General features: G+C 39.0%; 1 protein-coding gene across 2 annotated transcripts in view; it reads right to left on the minus strand.

Annotated features, from left to right (window-relative positions):
* The window catches only part of EIF2B3 (eukaryotic translation initiation factor 2B subunit gamma), a 102,778-nt gene that overhangs the window by 78,446 nt on the left and 4,847 nt on the right, over positions 1 to 19,485 (minus strand). For both annotated transcript variants that reach the window (XM_086462794.1, XM_086462795.1), the window contains exons 4-5: positions 5,738 to 5,897; positions 33 to 144 (exon numbers count right to left, since the gene is read on the minus strand). In XM_086462794.1, coding sequence (XP_086318920.1) covers positions 33 to 144; positions 5,738 to 5,897 — 272 coding nt within the window. The remainder of the gene's footprint in view (positions 1 to 32; positions 145 to 5,737; positions 5,898 to 19,485) is intronic.

Raw genomic sequence — 19,485 nt, forward strand, 5'->3', positions numbered from 1 at the left:
TCAGTTTCTATTACAAAGACTCATAAGCTTACTTCTGTAGGATGGATCTTTTAATGACAAGTTCTTCATCCAAGTCAGCTTCATTAGCCATGAAGAGCAATCTTTTTCCTGTGTCATCCACTCCAATGAAGTCGCGCTGCTCCACTGAAGTAGAAAATCAAACACAATCATTATATAACCATGTCTTAATGTAGGCTGGAAAGAAAAAGTGAGACTATCGACCACCCCCGAAATATGAAATACTAAGTTTCAGAGTAACCCAGCAAATCAATGAATTTGAAAAAGTTATCCACAATATTTATTAACTTCTTTTCAGTCAGGGTAGCTGTTACATATCATGACATTCAAAACATTGGCCTGCAAGCTTTTTGCATCCTTTTTATGAAGATGCCAACTGCAGGTCCTGACATGCAACAGTTCACATTGAGCTGTGCTTTCCTTCTCTCACTCTATTTTTTATTTTTTTTTTAAAAAAAAAACCCCAACAAACTGCTACCTGCATTTACACAACAAATCCAAGGCAAGCAGAGAGTTATTAAAAATCCAGCTGCTTCTTCCTCATCATAAATCACTCCACATTAGAATTAGGTGGTCTGGAAAGCATTATGATTTCAGTTAAGACATAACTACTTTGCAACTGATCTCCTATTTCAGATAAATACTGATGGCAATAGAAAACCTAAATCACACACACAAACGCACATAAAAGTATAGATTCTAAGACTCCTATCACTGATGTTTCTGGGTGAGTTAACTTGGTTTAAGTATCTATTCACAAAACTGCCAACCAAAGGAATACATAATAGTCACATATATGATTGTGGCAGTTCCCATCACAATCAGTGACTGTGCATCAACAGTGACTTTGGTCTACTGAAACCTCTTCCGCAACATTTGAATACAGTGGTGGCAATTATTCTAACTTGCACTTTGTAGTATGAGCCATCACTCTAGTGGCAGCCATACGTGGAACAAAGGCTGTACAAGAATGCCACGGTACAGTTCTAACAAAAACCTCTTTTCTCCCACTAAATACTGTTATTTTGGGCCAAACTGGCAAATATTCAATCTCTTAAGTTCTAAGCTTTTAACCACGTTGGAGTAACAGCGTGCTCTATAAGTAGTTAATTCTCTAAGATCTTTTCTCAGCCAAACTATTTTTAACTCTATTTTCCCCAGTTCAGCCCCATCCCTTATTTTACTTCTACCTGTTCCTTTAGAGTTACCGTGGCAATAACCACTATCAAAATACAGTCAAATCTACACAACTGTTGAAAGATTGGCAGTCTTTGATCCAAGTGATCAAGCACACCCTCTTCAGAAATCCCCCCCTCCCTTCTCAGAAATTAATCATACAGCAAAGAAGTACAAAAATAGGCCTGAACATGTAACACTATGACAAATTAAGTACAATTAGGATCAAGCTCGCTTGTGTAAAAACTCAGGAATAAGTCTTCAAAGCAGTGTCGATTCTCACGCTAAGGAGGGCAACGAAGTCTGAGAGTACAGGCTGATCAGCCATCGCCACTGCCACCTAACTAGGATCTCCCGACAGGCTAGAAACACAACAGTGACCGCTCTTTCTCCATCAAAGTACCAACACTTCACTCAAAGTTCAGGTCGTGGCTGCCCATCTCCTGATCATTCCTACAGTAACATAACACACTGGTATGGCAAAGCTCTATGCAGCAAGAAAAATTGAAAAAGAAAACTTGATGAAAATGGGACCAGGCACATGACTGCCACCAAACCAGTTTCTCTTGCTTGTGTGGATAGGCAACAAACAGTCAGCAAAACCATGTGAGAGCACTGTATTTTTTTTGTAGTGGATGCCAGGTCAGGTTTTTCCCTGTACACTGGCAATAAACAGCATTACTTTCCCAATTCAGAAAAAAACAAACCAAAACTTATTACTAACATCAATTACCCAGAAATACAAGAGTGCTGTTTCAAATCACACTGGCATCACTTAGTGAAGAAAAAAAATAAATATAAGAATAAATACATAACTAGTTTACAAAATCCCTGCAAGGAAAGTATGAGAAAAATGTTAAAGCTGCAGCGATGCTAATAAAAAAAATGTTTAAAGTATAAAAATGGAATGCAGGATGTGTTTTGCCTCCTCACGATGGATAAATAAAGATTTGACATGGCTATTGCAATTTATTAATTACCTTAGAAACTAGATCCCCATCAATTTTAAGGGCTTTAATGACCTAAAGGAATCATGACATCACAAGAGAATGGAAGTTGAGCAATTCAGTGATGAGAAGAAATAATTTTCAGTCAGACTTTCTAAAATGGTTTTTAATACATAATTCTAAAATGTTTCTAAAATGCTTTTCCAAACATAACCAATTGACACTTGGGAAAAAGGCACCTTTGTTAAAGATTCAGTACCCCCACCCTTTCAATCAAAGGGAGAGAATTCACACAATGCAGCCTGCAAGACCACCAAGAGGTCTTCTGGCAAACACAGGGAATACCAGTGATGACATGCCTGCTGCTTTCAAGACAAGAACAACAAGCAGGAAATATCCCCATCTTTTTGGCCTTTCTTTACACACAGAAAGGTTCAGACACTCTTTTCCACTCAATTCCTTGCAGGTCATCTTTAAGCACATGGCTCCATTCTGAGCATCTGAACTCCTGACACTCTCTGTTTATTTGAGTTACTACCATTCACTAGGACTCTACATTTTTTCTTTGTCATGCCTCTTATTGATCAATTAAAAAAGCCAATGTGATTATTATTGTCAATACATGATCCCCCTAAACATAAAAGCCAAGGAACTTCACCCTGTAACTAGCAGCTGAGCTATGTCAAGCATTTCAGGGAACCATCAGTATGAATTTATAGCTGCTTAACACTGCAATTCATGCTAATTTAAAAACTGTTGCTTATATCACAGTTCTTGAATGTTCAACAATATCCTGAAAGCAACAACTTTGTATCAGACTCCATGACATACACAAAATAAAAGTCTTGTTCCTCCTTTTTAAAAAATGAATGAATTTGTAGGAAGGGTGAGATAAATAAATAAAGCTGCAAATATATGTAGTGGCTCATCAGGACTAAGGATCCATTTCCTAATACTAACCCTTGAACGGTACAGTGCAAGTACATAGAAACATGCATATCTTTTGATTTAGAGAAGCCAAATGCTATTGTGCCATGTACTATGAAAAGCTGCCTAATACATTCCATGTTAATATTTTTGTCTTCAGTTGCCTATAAACTTCATCCAGTTTTAACTGTTTGTCATGACATTTCCAATGGCAGGTGCCTGCCTTAAGAGGAACATTTGGAAAACTTCAGTGAAAACAGTTTAGCTGCTTCTAAAGCTAAAGAAAAAAAAAAAGTGTTTAGCCTAAGCTTATACAGTTAGACGATCATTCCCTTGAAAAGCTCTGGTATTCCAGTTCTGAAAGAAGCAGCATGACATTCAGGAAGTGCTCCTGCCCTGGGTATCAGGAGCATACTTTTTGCCATCTTACTCCATTACAAATTTTTTTTAAATGGCAGTTTCAAGTGCTCTTTCAAGGTTTCTATTTTTGCTACGGAAATTTCTGCATATTTTATTCTTAAGGAAAGGTTGTTTAAATTCCTCAGCTCCTAGAACTGATGAAATAGCAGGTGCCAGGCAGTACAAGCAAAGTACACAAGCCACAAGGCTCCACAGCCACGCTGTGATGACTGCTCCAGGGGAAAGAGCTTGAGGACTCTGCAAGACAGACTGGAAGGAAGAGAAAGTAGTAGTCCCTGAAAACTGGTGGAAATTGGGACTGTCTGTGACAGGACACTGGACCACAGAGGCAGGAATCAGAAGAGAATTAAAAAGATGACTGTGGGCAGATAAATGAAGCAGGTTGAGATGAAAAGTCAGAAGTGGTACAGGGGATGTGACTGGTAGTGAAAGAAAAGAGTAATATATGAGAAAGAGAAGCTAGACTCGTGACAAGGATCCGTGAACGAGACTAAGCAAAGAGAACAAGAATGGAGGCTCAAGTGGAAAGAAGCCAGCATGGGAAGAGAGACAGGGATGAGCTAAGGATGACGTTGACAGCAATAAGGTGCATTCAGTCAAGTAGGAATGAAAGGCAGGAAGGTCTGATGCTCCCTAAAATGTACTGCCCCTCTCCAGAACCTGAGGAAGAACAAAAAATTCCTGTCTCAGCACTCCTTTCCTTTTACCAAATGACTGAAAAAGGTCTGGTAGGGTTCATGTCTCATCTGAGGCAGCTCATAGAAAACAACTTACTAGTGCTATCCACGACAGCTCAAGTAGAGTAGTTTTGAGTGGGAGACCTTCGCATCCAGTTCCACAGAAAGGCACTGTGGGTGTCAAAACACTTCCACATAATGGAATTTTAACGGTTTCAAGTTTGGTCTTTTACAGAGCCGAGAAATCATACACAAATTTTAACAAGTCATGTGGGAAGAGTTATGCTACAAAGTCAAGCACGCAGACATCAAAAAACAAGCAAATTAAGAATGCATGTGCAACCCAATGTGTTTACATTTGCAAAGAGCCTTCAGATGATCTTGTTTATCCTCACAGACCTCCTCACCCCTGCCCTGTGTGCTCAGAGCTCACGTACTGGGCAGCTCCATGACGTTTAACCATACACCCATTAGTTTACAACTCCCAGATGCTCAACTCTGTAGCTGTAGTAGTGCTCCTGACAATGTTTTATGTGCCATTATCACTTAGATTGCCTTTCCAAAAACAGGGGGACTCTGAGCTGTTTGAGAGTCCAAGTCCTAAATGCTTTCAGCCCTACTAACCTTACACTTTGCTCCAGAAAATCTTTTCATGCAGAGTCTAAGCGGCTTTCTTTTAAAAACACATTTCCTCCACTTTCAGACACACACGTAGTCCAACGGCTGGCTTGCATTTCACTCCTCTCTCAAACAGTTTGAAGCTACGCTTTCTTATTCATATTACTGTAATGCCTCTGAGCTTTAATCATAGACCAGGACCCACTAAGCTGGCAATAATCAAGCCTCAGAAATTTAACAAGTATCATCAAAAGAAAACGAGAGGTATGGTATGGGAACAACTGTATGGTATTTAGTACTTTTGGCATATAAGTAAAACAGGGATAACAGCCCTGCCCTGCCTTACAGCAGTGTTGTGAGAATAGATACATTAAAGATTACAAGGCACTAACTAAGATATTATGGTAAGAGGGACAAGATAAGCATCTAACCAAGTCCTTGAAATCAGTGGGAGTTTTGCCTAGCAAAAAGCTCCTGGATGCGATCTCAGAAAAGTAATTCAGTACGTATCATAAGAGGGTCAAATTTCTAGAAGTATTTGTTACCCACTGAACACTAGTCCCTACAGTCAATGGTAAAATTCCCAGCTATAATCTGGCTGATGCTTAGTGCTCTTGAAAAGCCTAACAGTTTCAATGTTCATATGCTACAAAAATTTAGGGTTTGATCCAAAACTCACTGAAGTCACCTGGAGCTTTTCCCTTTAAGTCTTGTGAGCTTTGGATCAGAGCCTGCAAGATTACACGAGTCTAATACTTAATTCTGAGCTGGAAAAAAACAAGTCACACCCCCACCAGGGAATCTGAGGAAAAATTGGGTAGCTGTACCTTTTTTATTTCTTGTGCTCTGGGATTGATAACTAAACATATCATACATACCAGTGGTTTCTCTATCATTTATTAATAAATAAATATATGCATTAATAAACAAATATATGCATTCCTATCTACATACCCGGCTTTTTTTTCCCTTTCTGTCCTGGTACCACTTCTGTGGGTTCATGAGTTTTCTTCATTAACATGGAGAGGGTAGCATCATGTGTCCGAAAGAGGTCCACAACTTTATATAAATCAACATCTGTGATCAGATCGCAGCTCAACACCAAGACATCAGTCTGTCAAAGAAGAAAAAAATCCAAAACTCTTAGGACATACAAATGACCACATACTAATTAGCATTTGAGGACTCAACAACAAATATACCCATAGCTTCCCCCATGCCTTTTTTTTTTTTTTTTTTTTAACTTTAAAAAACACAGGGCCTGCCATATTCTGCCAAAAATAGTTACTGGTTTTTACCAGTCCACTTTCTTGAGTCCTACTGTTGCTGAATTAATTATTTGGTTAATGCTTATCCAGCTCTGGACCATAAAGAATATGTGATCATCATCAGCTCCTAGAAGGAACCAGGACACAGAAGCCATGGCTTTCAAGACTGCCATGAAATTCTGCAGTATTTACAGCAGCTACTTTTAGTTACATAATGATGTAGAAAAGAAATCTTTCTGAAGAAATCTTTTTTAGCTGACTTTGCATCTGGCTACAAACCACTGCAAAAGATATTTAAACTATGTTATTTTATCAGGGGAAAAAAAGCAAAGAGTATCTACTTTACTCAGTAATTGCACTGCGATGGTGGGCTCAGTTCAGATATATATTTCATAAAACCAGCAATACCCTATATAAAAATTAAAAAAAAAAAAAAAAGGAAGTTATGTCCTATTTAGTAACAGGCTTGTATTTAATTTTTATCTCAAAGGATTCCAAAGTGCCTTACAAAGTATTTAAGAGAACTGCTGCATGCATCAGAGAAACATTGTCACTTATTAAGCAAGACGTAGCAGCTTCATTAACCACGCACACTATCAATACGCTCTGGCTAAAAAGTCTAACTTCAAAATAATTTTCTGTATTTCACATGGGTTGTGGAATGTACTGCCAAAAATTTACAATTCAGCAATTACCTTCATTTAAATTAATCCAACATATTATTCGTGCAGCATGGCTTACAGAAAAGCAGCAAATTTCCACTTTACTTTTTGTTAACGATCAACCTTCTAAATGCGTCTCAAGAAGATAGCATTTCTTTCTTGACATTTTCGCTTTCTGTGCTACTATTTACTATGGTAAGCCTCCCTGCAGAGCAGGACATGGCTTTCTAGTTTTGCCTTTTTAAAAGACATTATTTAATAAGAGGGACACTAGAAAATACTTTGTGAAACCTGAGTTGATTTACTCATGGAAGATCTGTAATTCTACTTTTACTTTTGAAAACTATCTTGGTTCAAAGCTAACTAGTTCAGCATTGACCTTCTATTACAGGACAGTTTATTATAGAAAGGTTTGCTTTACAGACTTCATCTAATACTAGGAGATTTCACGTGGTAGGTGAGACTGAGGTCTGGTATTTACATTATTTGACAGGTTCTCCTACAAATGCTAGGCAGTTTCATGTGTTTACCAGTAAGTCATCATGTCACAAACTGTTAGAGCTGCTGATTTGGCATGCAAAAGGTCAAGCTCTTCAATTTTCATTTAATTTCTCCCCACTGTACCAAGAAACACCTGGCTGCTTTACAGGAACAATGAAATGTGCAGGTTGAGAATTTTACGTGTTCAAAACCCGACCTGCATTGCCCCTTTTAACTTATTTTCAAAATGTGTATTTTATATTACAGTTTTACTCAGAAGAAGTGCTTTAATTATTACTTCTCTAAAACAAACAACATGCACACATCGGAAAAAAAACCCAAACAACAACTCAAACCACTAAAGCAAGCTGCCCAGCACTCTGGAGCAGCCCTGCTACAACATTCCAGTGTGTACAAAGAAAGTAAGAAAAAAATGCAGCTTGGTATGGAAATAAATCTCCTTCATAACTGTAAATAGTGAAGAAACACATATTAAATACCCTAGAAAATCCTGAAAAATTTTCAGATAGTCTATTTTCACAAGAGCACAAAATCAGTTACAATATTTGCAGAAAAGGCCAAAAAGGTATCCAAGATCCGTATAGAGAAACCTGTATTTTTCATACTCAGTTTGTAGAAGGAAGAGATCGCCAGCTTCAAATCTAAATGCATTCATTCCAGTAGTGAAAATAAGAGATAATAATAAAAAGACAGAGACAGACACACCAATGGACTTATCCTAAGAACAAGTATCTGGACTTCTACAACAAACCTTGTAATTATTTCACATTTTAATAAACGCTTTAATCTGTCACTATAGCAAAAACCCAACAAGCATTTCATAGTTATGAACAGGCTCCTGGGTTTTTTCTCCTCGCTATAGGACAAGGTTTTTGCAAAAACTGAATGCAAGACCCCTGAGGAGCATACGGGAACAGAACCACCAAATGTCTGGTTGCCATCTGTTCTACCCATTTACTCTCCCAATATGTAAATAAACGTCAGTGAGCGCAGGGACCAGTGAAACACACAGTTGCTCTGTAAAGCCCACATTTCTGCCTCTCCTCCTGATGAGCAGAGCAGTGGCCTCAGAAGCACGCTGAGAATACACCATGAAAGGCTCTTTCGGGACTTGACAGCCTCCCCTTTGAAACACCACCCCCCTCATAAATAAAGCCCTCACTGTCTAATGGATGCACTTTTTTTCCAGTGTACAACTCCTGAACGAATAAACTAATGGCTGAATGAAAAAATAAACTATCCTAGAACCCTAGCAGAAGAGTGTGTTTTTCTTTATGTTTTTAGGGTGGGCGTAGAAGAAAGAAAATAAATGGTAGAGCTTGTGGGTTTTTTACATATATACATGCCAAATAAATACAGTGAGCTTTTCCCAATGAACCAGATACAAAGAAGAGAAGAACTAACTTACTACACACACTCATGTGCTAACAAGGGGTATGTGAACATACTTGACTTCATGAATTATGCAAACACCTAAGTACACACACACATACAGCTCTTAATGAAATACATGTAACAATGATTACATCAACCCCAAACTATTATACAAACAGATGATAAGAATCAACATGAACTGATTAAAAAAAACCCAGCAAGCACACACCCCAATCAGAACCACTGCAAAGGAAGAAAAATGCATGCACAAATGCAATATCAACACCCATGACAACCACTGGAAGGACAAGGCAAGGGTCTCAACTCAAGGAGGACCATCTCATGGATGGAGCATGAAACAAATGCTTGGAATTTCTGGCATTTTCCTGCTCTGCCAAGCTTGGTATGTGCCATTTTGTTTACTACTTTTAAGGCACATAGGAGCCCTAGTCACAGACCAGGGCTCTACCACAGAAGCTGCTGTACAGACCAGGTGAAAATATCATCAAGCATAATAAAAGAGAACAGCAAATTACTTTTTCGGTTGGGAAACACAAGAAAACGCTGCAGTGCTACTCGGGTATAAGGACAGCAGCCCTAGTTGCTGACAGCACAGCTCACATTTTTTGTAGCATCACAAGAACCACAGAAAAGACAACGAGAATATGACACTCCTTGGAAGAGTCACCTGGGCCTCTGTAATCCCATTTAACCTCAGATTTGCAATTTACGCACTCAAATTCGGAATTTAGACTCGGCTGCTGATCACTGGAGAAAAACAAGGTCCTGCAGAGATCATCCCACCTATGATCCAAGTTTCAAGATGTGTCTCTGTCCCTGCTGACCATGGATGGAGCCCTGGGCTTCCACTGTAGCCATCACTGAACACAGAGTGTTCAGTCAAGTACGGAAACAGAGTGCTTAAGGCCTCCAAATCTCCACTCTCCCTTTCTAATGCTGGTTAACAGCACTTCACCATCAAATGTTTCCAAACTATGAAAAGCTCAGATATCATGAGATAACTTACAAACTCAATCTGGATAAGTACAACACTGTAACATAAAACATCAAGAGATTTATACAAAACAGAGAAAAAAGAGAGTAAAGAAAAAACCCTCAAAAATCAACATGTCAACAATTTTATTAAACCCAGCACAATATGGAAAATCTACACAAAAACAAGACCAAAAAGCAGAATGTTTCAAGAACTTAGTTCAAGACAACCAATTTAAAAATAGAAAACATGTCTCCAGTGGAACTAATTCATACCACAGATCAAAAGATGGATGCAATTATATGCTGTAATATACCAGCATAAATAAAAAGCCTTGGACTTTCTCACACCCTGCATACAAAGGCAATGCTAAAAACTTTTATATTCAGCAATAATTGCTGGATCCCTTCTGTTCAAACAGGAGATATCAAGGTTACCACAGATAGCTGGCAGCAAATGACGAATTTTTAGTGGTATTCACTATGCTTTTTCTATCAAGTATAGACAAGGGCAGGACCTCATAGCCTAAACTGCTGATGGTCTCAAAAACTGTAGACGAGAAAATGAGAAAACATGTGTTGCAAGGAAATCTCTAATTTGAACAAAATCAGCCTCAAGAGAAAGACAAAAACAAACGTCAGATTGCATTATAAACAGAAAAGAAGCAAAATATCCGTAAGCAGTAGAACCAGCTCCTAACAGCACTGAAGACAGACAAAACATTGAAGTTAAATGCTAAAAGTTTCCAGTTGCACAGCATTACAGCTAAGACTTTGACAGGAAAAGAAAAAAAATAATCAAGATATTAGAGACTCTGTTCCTACACTCAGCTTAAGTTAACACATGCACAAACAGAGAACTTTGCATCACTTCCTGTGGTGTCACCATACAGCAGGGGAGAGGGGAACAAGTTGTAATTACTGCTGGAATTAAGACTGAGTTTTATACACAATAGCCTGGAACTTCACCCACATGTTGCATTAACAGCAGGGTTTGTGTGTAATGCTTTTATTATTCTAAAGAGTGGAAAGGGAAAAACAGTTTGGCTGTGGGCAAGCGATCTGATTGCTTGTTAGTATGCTCCAGGCAAAGCCAAAGATACCTCCTAGCAATTGCATTACTCACCACTCTTTAGATCAGAAACTTACATCCAAGGCTTTAGAGAAACCCTTTTTATCTCAGTCTCCATTAAAAGTCCTCCAATTTCCACACCTGTGACCTCTTTGAAGCTCTATGGCTGTTGCTGTAACTGGAGCGGGGAACCTCATTTACTTTTTGATGTCTGTAGGATCTTGTAAGCTACCAACTGAAATGGCTGCCTTTGGCTGGGAATTCCCACTCTGCTTTTATAATGTCCTTGATAGCAAGATTCAGAAAAAATAATGATTTAGTACTTTGTTAGCAGGCATGAAGCATTTACTTACTGTGCACTCGCACTGCAGTGGCAAGTTTGCTGTAGACCAGCACTTCATAACTCTTCTAAGGATAGAAAGCAGTGGAGGTACAGGATGTCCCTCAATCTGAAATCCAGCAGCAACCTGTCCTCACTAAAAAATGGAAGAAACTTTTTTTTTTTGAAAGACAGTGTGTAATCTGAAAGACACTTCTTTTTTTCTTTTTTTTTTCTTTTTTTTCTGATTTTAAAAAAGAAAACAGAAAAGTCTAATGTGGGAGCCAAGGGAGTCTCTCCTAATTCCTTGGATGGCCCTGAATTCATCAGGTGAGGATACCTTAAGGCAATGTGAATGCCTCCGCATAAGTAACCTGTCAGCATCACTGTTTATCTTCTCAAAGAAAGACTGAAGAAAGATGCCAGAAGCTGGGGAGGAGACTTAACCCCGGCATCCCATGTGTTGTATCAGATGGGATCACACAATGAAAACACCATTTGAGGTTATCTTTGTATCTCAAGAGCTACCATCCAAAATCAATATTTTTTAATTTACATACATATAAGCTAGGAACAGGAAAGATATTCAAGCCCAGAAGGCATCCTGTCTCCTCCCAGGAGGAAGTCTCATTACCTATTGCTCAAACTGACACGTGGGGTGGAAAAGGGTAATTTACAGTTATCAGCAACCAAAAGCAGAAGTTTAGAGACGAACACAGGTCCATAAGCCTATTAAGAATGTTTTCAAAGCAGGACATTGATATTATGACATTTAGTAAACCATAAAACTTCTGGTCTGGAACATAAGCTTTGCAATCCACCTTTTCCTCTAGCTCTAATGCAATATTGTCCTACTTACACAGTACTCCAAAAATCATTTTCCCAGTCTCCTCCAACCACATCACCCTTCTTCACTGGTTCCACTTTCTGTCACATCAAGCACAAGTTTTTACCCTCCTTTTAATATCCTATCCTTTCCACTCACCATGCACTTACCAAATCTACTTCTGCCTTATATCAATAAAGGATGCCAGCTCTATCACCTACTTGTATCTTCTAAAGGACATGGGTTTAGGCTCTGCTGTCTGGTGGTTTTTGTGTTTTGTTGGGGTTTTTTTGATGGTTGTTGGGGTTTTTTTGTTTTGTGGGTTTTTTTTTGTTTGTTTTTTAATAAATAAAAGAAATCTGCTACCCTTACACTTACAGAAAACTGACGATTATCAAGCTATCAGTATGCTGGGGCACCAGACATATCCTGTCTTGCTAGGCTCTCTCATATGTCTGAGGTCAGGAGTCATCTCTCCTGGGTTCATATCCAGATCCTAAGCATGCCAGAGGAGACTTTCTCCCCATCCAGAAGGCATCCAGAAAGCATGCACAGTCACTCACAAGAACCATGCCTGCTAAAGCTCAGGGGAGCACCCCATAACCCAGGCCCTGAATTCACCAGTTCACAGAGGGTGAGCCTGGCAAGCCAAATTCTCCCCTGGCTCAACACACTGCACGAACAGATCCCTTCTTCACAGGCAGGAGAACTCCAGAAACAAATGGCACCCTCCTCGTCACTCCTGTTCCTGGAAGGCAGGTTTCCAGGACTACCTGGACGGCAGCACTACCAGACCTGCTGCACAGCTGATCCTGGACTCTGCCTCACACGAACAGAAAGGTGAATGCCGCAGTTGGGCTCCAATCTCAACAGCAGCGGTGCAGCAGGCTTGCTGCCAAAGCCTAGAGCTCAAGCCCAGGCTTAACACTTAATGTAAGCAGAGCCTTAGGCAGTCAGGTGCTGTAGTCATACAAACAATAATAAAAAAAAGTAGTCCTAATGGAGCTTAACTGGCTCAATTTATTGAAGGGAAAGAAGGTCTTTACATATGTATGTAAATTAATTACTCAAAGAGCAGATCTCTCAGCAACACAACAAAAAGCAGGCATGACTGGATTCAGTGGCTAGAAATCAGTGTTCAGCACAGAAATAAAAGGTAAAGTGGTTTAAGAGGGATAGTAAGTATAATCTGGAATAAAATACCAAAGGATGTAGTAGACTCTTCATCTACTAGAATGTATGGATAAAGCCTTGCTATCCTTCAGAAACACATTCACTAAGTCATTCACAAGTTTTGGGGTGAACAGCCCTAATTACCATGTGCAAATTCCCTTACAGAGTAGAGAATCATAATAGTTCCTTGCAGTCTCAAACCAAACTATAAATGAAAACCAGAACGTATACAGCATGCGTTCTCAGGAATCAGTCTGCCATCTTGCAGCTAGTATCAGCGCGATCTCAAATTAAAAAAAAAAAAAAAAAATGTGAAAGTCTTTCCAAGGTCAAACCAAGTCATTACACAAAACCCAGTTTCAACTCTGTGCCAACAGAAAACACAAACACTAATCTGCTCTGCAAAGCACAGGCTCTGTGAAACACAGCTTGATGGCATCGCTACTTCATATCAGCCTGCACCAAACTGAGTGTCCACTTGCACGAAATCTGATTAGTCTTGTTCAAATATTGTAGGTTTTTTCCTGTAAAAACTAATTATGCTATGTTAAATAAAAGTACTGTTTTGAACCATAGATTCCTATACTATCCTCCATGCAGCACTATTTTCTCCTCTAGCACCTCTCCAATTTTTTCAGCGATTCTTGGTCTGCAGCAACTGCTGCTGTAAGAAAAACATTATGAAAACTTCAAGACCTCCACAGCTTTTTCCAGCACTATTAGTCTACATTCAGAATTGTCACCATCTTCCCAAAGGAGCCAACAGAATTTATACTGTAGAAGAATTCCTAAATCTGCTTCGATAAAATCTGAATACACAGTTATTTTTCCCTTTTCAGCACAGAAACAAGGAAAAAGAAAAACCAGATAACCTATGTGGGTTTCCCAGTTAACATAACATGACAAAAATGCAAAATTAGATTTCAGGCATCCAAGCCCACCGATCTTCACCATGGCTTTCATCAAATTAAACAGTGACAGAAAACCAGTGCTGAGCCAAGTGACAGCCTCTGGAATAGCCTATGCTGTTCACAGAACCAGCTTCCCATTATCACTCTTACACAACTGTACCAGGCTGCAAAAAGAGACACAGGGAAAAACCCTCTCTAGCACAGTAACTCCATGGGCTGACATTTGGCATCTACTCTCTCGCATATTCCCCAATAACTACAACCATGTACCTTGGTTAACACACACAACTGCGTTGGATCTAAACAATACCCTTTTCTCTTTCAAGGGATGAATACTCACTGAAGAATATCACCTCCAACACGGTAACCGTGACAGCTGTACAGCCCACAATTGCCATGAAAAGCCCCAACCTCCTATGAGGGAAGAGTTGTTCAGATCCAAACGTGAGGAAAATATACAAGTAGAAAACATGCAGGCTAGAAACAATGCAAAAAGGCTGTGGATAGCAAGGAACTAATGTTATTCCAGAAAAAGGTACAGATAGCCTGTGAATGCCTCCTTGCAAGTATCACCCTACCTGAAGCCTTGAGGTAGGCCTTGAGTCTCATGGGGAAAGGCCAAGGACATTGTAATTTACCAGCAAAAAATTTTTAAAACATCAGACCAGATAGTGACTTAACATTCAAAACAAGGACATCATTGATGAACACGAAACAGAACCCTACACAGCTCCTTCTGCTCTGTGGAGTCCAGGGTGACAAGGACATCAGTGATGCCTTCACACTGCCCTTCATGTCCTCACCCAGGCACGGGTGACAGTTTGTCTTCAAGGCTCATACACAGCACAAGGCTTTGCCCCTTCCACTGACAGTACTGAGGAAAAATGGCAGCTGGAGGACACTGATTAACTCCCCCCACCCCTTAATCTGGAAATAAAATAAAATGCACAAATTAATTCCACACAGACTTTTCATTTCTTTGAACATTCATCACAGAACAACTTTTGAAAACCATAAACTAAAGTTTGACTTACTAATATAAAAGGCTTCCTATGCCTGATAAAATGAGCTGATAATAAAAGATATTTAGCTCTTTTTTCTTTCCCTTCATGCATCCACGAAAGTGTTGTTAAAAACAAAAGTGCAAAATGTTTTTTGAGATTACCTTTACTAAAGCTGTAATTTTCGCTCAACAGATAACATAGTTATTTACACAAGAAGACTATATACTTCAGATAGGGAAAATAAAGTATGGTTTACAAAAATGAACACTAACTTCTATTTACTCCCAAAAAATGAAAACTAGTAACAGCTCATAAAAACAGAAAAATATTTTTACCAGGACACTTTTAAACAAATTATTTCAGTTATATACATGTGCAAAGATCTTACTGTGTAGACTGAATTTGTGTAATTCATCAGAAACCACAGAGGGTCTGTGGTTACATACGCTGTTAATACAGGAGAAATGCTGACAATTAACTTCTACATGGAAACAAACAAGAGGTATTGGTTAACATAATGAACAGAGGCCTTGAGTTGCCAGGAGCATGAAAAGGATAAGGACATGTAGTGGGAGATGCAACAAATAAAACTGACAGGCATCTCAGGTCTGTCAACGATTCTTCTTGCAAAACACCTACGGTTTTGCCTGTGTGTATAATGGAAGGCATCCTCTTTAGCCAAGAATGTGCAGAATAGCCAATGCCCTAATAACCATTCTTGATCCTAACCTTCAGAGCTAATTGCCTTATTCAAACTTCTAGTGGTTTAGCCCTGATACATAGTAAACCCTAGCAGCAAAAAAATTTAATTAGCTACATTCTTCTAAAGCAGAGTAACTTAAAAACAAAACAAAACAAAAAACACGCAACAACCAACAACTGTTGAATTCTCTAACTCTCACCCTGCCAGAAAAAATAAAGATCACAGCAAAGTCCTGTACACATTCATCAAGCACACAGTCAGGCAGCACTGTATCATTGCCTCCAGCAACACTGCCCACCTGAGCACCTGCCGGTATAACTGCTTTCTACTAAGACAATCAGCTATGCTTTGGAAATGGGATTTGGGCAAGCAATCTGTAATAAATTTTGCCTAGTGCCTCAACGGTGGCAGCTTTCAATCAGAGGTAGAGAAGGAAACAAGATGCTACATACCCTGTGAGCTGCCACCTGATACATCTGCTCTTCCCACACAGCCCTAACAACATTGTGAAAGGCAGAATCAGAAAAACCGTCAATACAGCAACTTTTATTTGCACTTCAGACACTCAAGTAAATGGTATTTTCTGTCAAGTCTGATAGAAAAAAAACCCATTAAATTCTTTTTACTATTTCAAAATAGATGAACAGAATATTTAATTATGTCTTGCTCATATATATAAAGAGACTTGTCTCTCACAAATTAATTTCATTTGTTTTTTTTTTTAATTTCCACTGACAGTACAAAAAAATACATAACTATCTATTACGGGGACTGAAGTTTTTCTTTCCATGCTCACCAAACTCTGCTCAGCTGTACCAAAAGGATTCAGATTCCACCTTCCAGCCATTACAGCAAGCTTACTTACCTCATGTGTTTGGAAAGGAGATTTTTCAACAGAGGAAGTGAAGCGCTTAGCCATGCCGTCCAAGACTCCACGGATCAGTGACCCTCAGCAGCATGCAGACCACCACCGTGACATCACACTTTCCACAACATGGCTCCCAAAGATGCACATACCAAGAGAATCTGGAGTTTCAATCTTAGTTTATTTGTTCAAAGAAAGTTGTTTTTTCTTCTTCTTTTTGGTAGCTTTTTAAGGTTTGCTTTGCTTTTTAAGAGCTGTATTACTTTCAAATCTTACTTTTTGAAACTGAGAAAACATGGTGGACCACCTGAGACGAAACATTTCACACACAAGCACTCACCAGTGACAGAAGCAGAAGACATGCTGATTAATTCACACCATATTAGTCAGGGCTTCCATTAACACAATTAAGGCCTCATCAAGGAAGGAAAATGTGAAATTGTTCCATCACTGTTACTCTGCTGGAACACCACATTTTAATCACTGGCTGGAGTACAGTTGGGTGACACAAGGGAGAGCAATGCTTAACAGAAGATGAAAATAATACAGACTCAGTGAAGACAAATGCTTGATCCAGGCACACCCAGTCCACCTCCTGCTTCAGCCTGAAACACGGATTCATGATTTAACCAGGTTTCCCAACCTGCTGCCTGGAGATGCCCCAGCCTGGGAGGTGGCACCAGACAGCAGCTGCATGGGTCTGACAAAACTTGGCACAGGAAGCAAAATGGTCAAATATTAGAGATGCCTAAATTTCAGAGCCATTCATTTGTAAACTACAGTGATATCCCCTGCCTTTTTTTTTTTCCTCCATCAATAATAATCTACAACCCACAAAAAGGTCGGCAGCAGTTTGACGAATGATACAAGAAGAATGTGACAAAAACACAGTTCTCAAAGCGGTTTCCTGAGTCAGCATTTAACCTCCTGCCATACCAGGTATCACATTACTTCGTTTACTTAAAAAAAAACGTAAACCACAAAACAACAAACAAACAAAACCACCACAAAACCCCAGCTTCTTATTCAACTTTATAAGTTAGGGGATTTTTGTCTTGATTACTCCTTCTGGAAGACTCTTTCACAATCCTATTCTGCTCTGATTAAAACCTTTCTGTAATTTTCAGCCTATGTTTTCTCATAGCAAATTTAAACCTAATTATATTCCACTCTGAATATCTTATATCCTTTTCTAGTGTTTGTTCCACTTTTGATGCATTTGTGTTCCACACTTGTGCAGTATTCCAGATAAAAAATTTTCCCACCGCCTTAAGCAACAGTATTAATTTTTCATCTCTATCATAAAAAATACTTGGCCTGATATATTCTAGTCTTGTATTTACCTTTCTTTCCTCCATCAGACTGGCTGCTCACCATCACCCTATTTCAACTACTACATTCTGAGACATTAAAATTTACTCTTGGGCTCCTAGCTCCTATTACGATTTATTGTTACTAATCCCCAAAATCATGAGTTCTGTGTTACCAAAGTTTTGATGCTATTACTGAACTATAACATGTCAGGTCATGGCACATGTACTTTGCATAGTGGTCTGGTGAATCATCCAAAGGAGGTCTACTAAACTGTAAGAGAAGGCCTTTAAAAATGGTAGCAGAAGTCAAATAAATAAAGACATAGATCTGGACTGAAGAAATCACAGAGCAACATACTGGAGGGAATAATTGCACTCGAAAGCCCTGGTGGACTTACCAGAAGTCTTCACATTATGACCTGAAAAAAGTATGTCCACTAACACCAGCTACAGAGGGAAAGCTTCCTTAAGTGGGTCAGGGGATTTCATCACAAAATTTCAAGAGACATCAAAACAAGTTGACTTTTAAAAAGGCAGTCTACTGCCCACAATTATGAAAAAACCCCAAACAACAAAAAAAAACTCCACTGAAAGACAAGCTGCCTACAAAACAAAACTGCATCATCTCCAACCACAGCACACAGCAGACAGCACTTGCATCTCTTCACTTTCTAGAAGCATATCAGATATTGCCACTGAAACTGTCAAGACTCTTACTAATTTCCCTATTATTCATATTAAACTCATCTGAATGCTCCAGCCAGTGCTGCTTACCAATGAAAAACAGAAACAATGACTACTGACAGTTACTGAGGAGAAAGCAGTTTCTTTTTATTTTAAAAAAAAGAAAAAACCACACCTTTTACAGAGATCCCCTCACACACTGCTCCGGGCAGTTAGCAAGCTCAGGATGCTAAATAAAAATAAATAAAAACAGGAACATGGAAGTTATCAAATTACACCTTAGCACCTGCTCTGGCACACCTGTAACATCATCCTTAGTTTACAGCAGCATGCTGAAAATACTGTTTTACTAAAAACGCCAAACACTGATCTCATTTAAAAAAATCTTAATCTTGAAGCACCACGTGTCAGGAAAATTAAAGACAAATCTAGAGAAAGTTTAGGGTTTTCTCATCATCTGTAGAAAAGGTATTTAGCTGTTCATGCTCAGGGGCAGATTAAGCCATCCTTACATCCAAACTGTTTCCTCATTTGTCCCTTATGAAAGTTTACCCTTTAGAGAATCTAACTCTTAAGAAAGCAAATTATTTCTTCCCCCTTATAAATTCTACAGGTTCCTTAGCAAGGCATACAAAGGCTATGTGTCTCCCACGCCTGTAAAGGATGAAACAGTGACCCGTAACAGCCTAAGTGACTTATGAAGTAGGAAAGATATCTTAGGAGAGTAGAATCAGAAAGTAACAGGGAAAAAAAAAAATGGATGTGGAAAAGGAGATTTCATGAAGGAGAGAATTTGATTTACATTTTAGACAAAAATGATTTTTTGAACCTATGCTAACTAATTTTTTTTTTTTTTAATTTCAAACACTCCCTGACAGGTCAAGAATATTCTTTAATACAATTCTTTAATAGCAACATGGCTCCAGCCAAAGAAGAAGACTAAAACACACGCCCTTCAGAGACAAAGGAAAGCATAGATTCTGCCCTAGAGAGCTCACAGTCTGCTTTTACTAACATGCCTTGGACGAAGCGGT

This window comes from Leptosomus discolor, chromosome 3 (genome assembly GCF_034619465.1).
Source record: "Leptosomus discolor isolate bLepDis1 chromosome 3, bLepDis1.hap2, whole genome shotgun sequence".
Taxonomy (NCBI): Eukaryota; Metazoa; Chordata; class Aves; order Leptosomiformes; family Leptosomidae; genus Leptosomus; species Leptosomus discolor.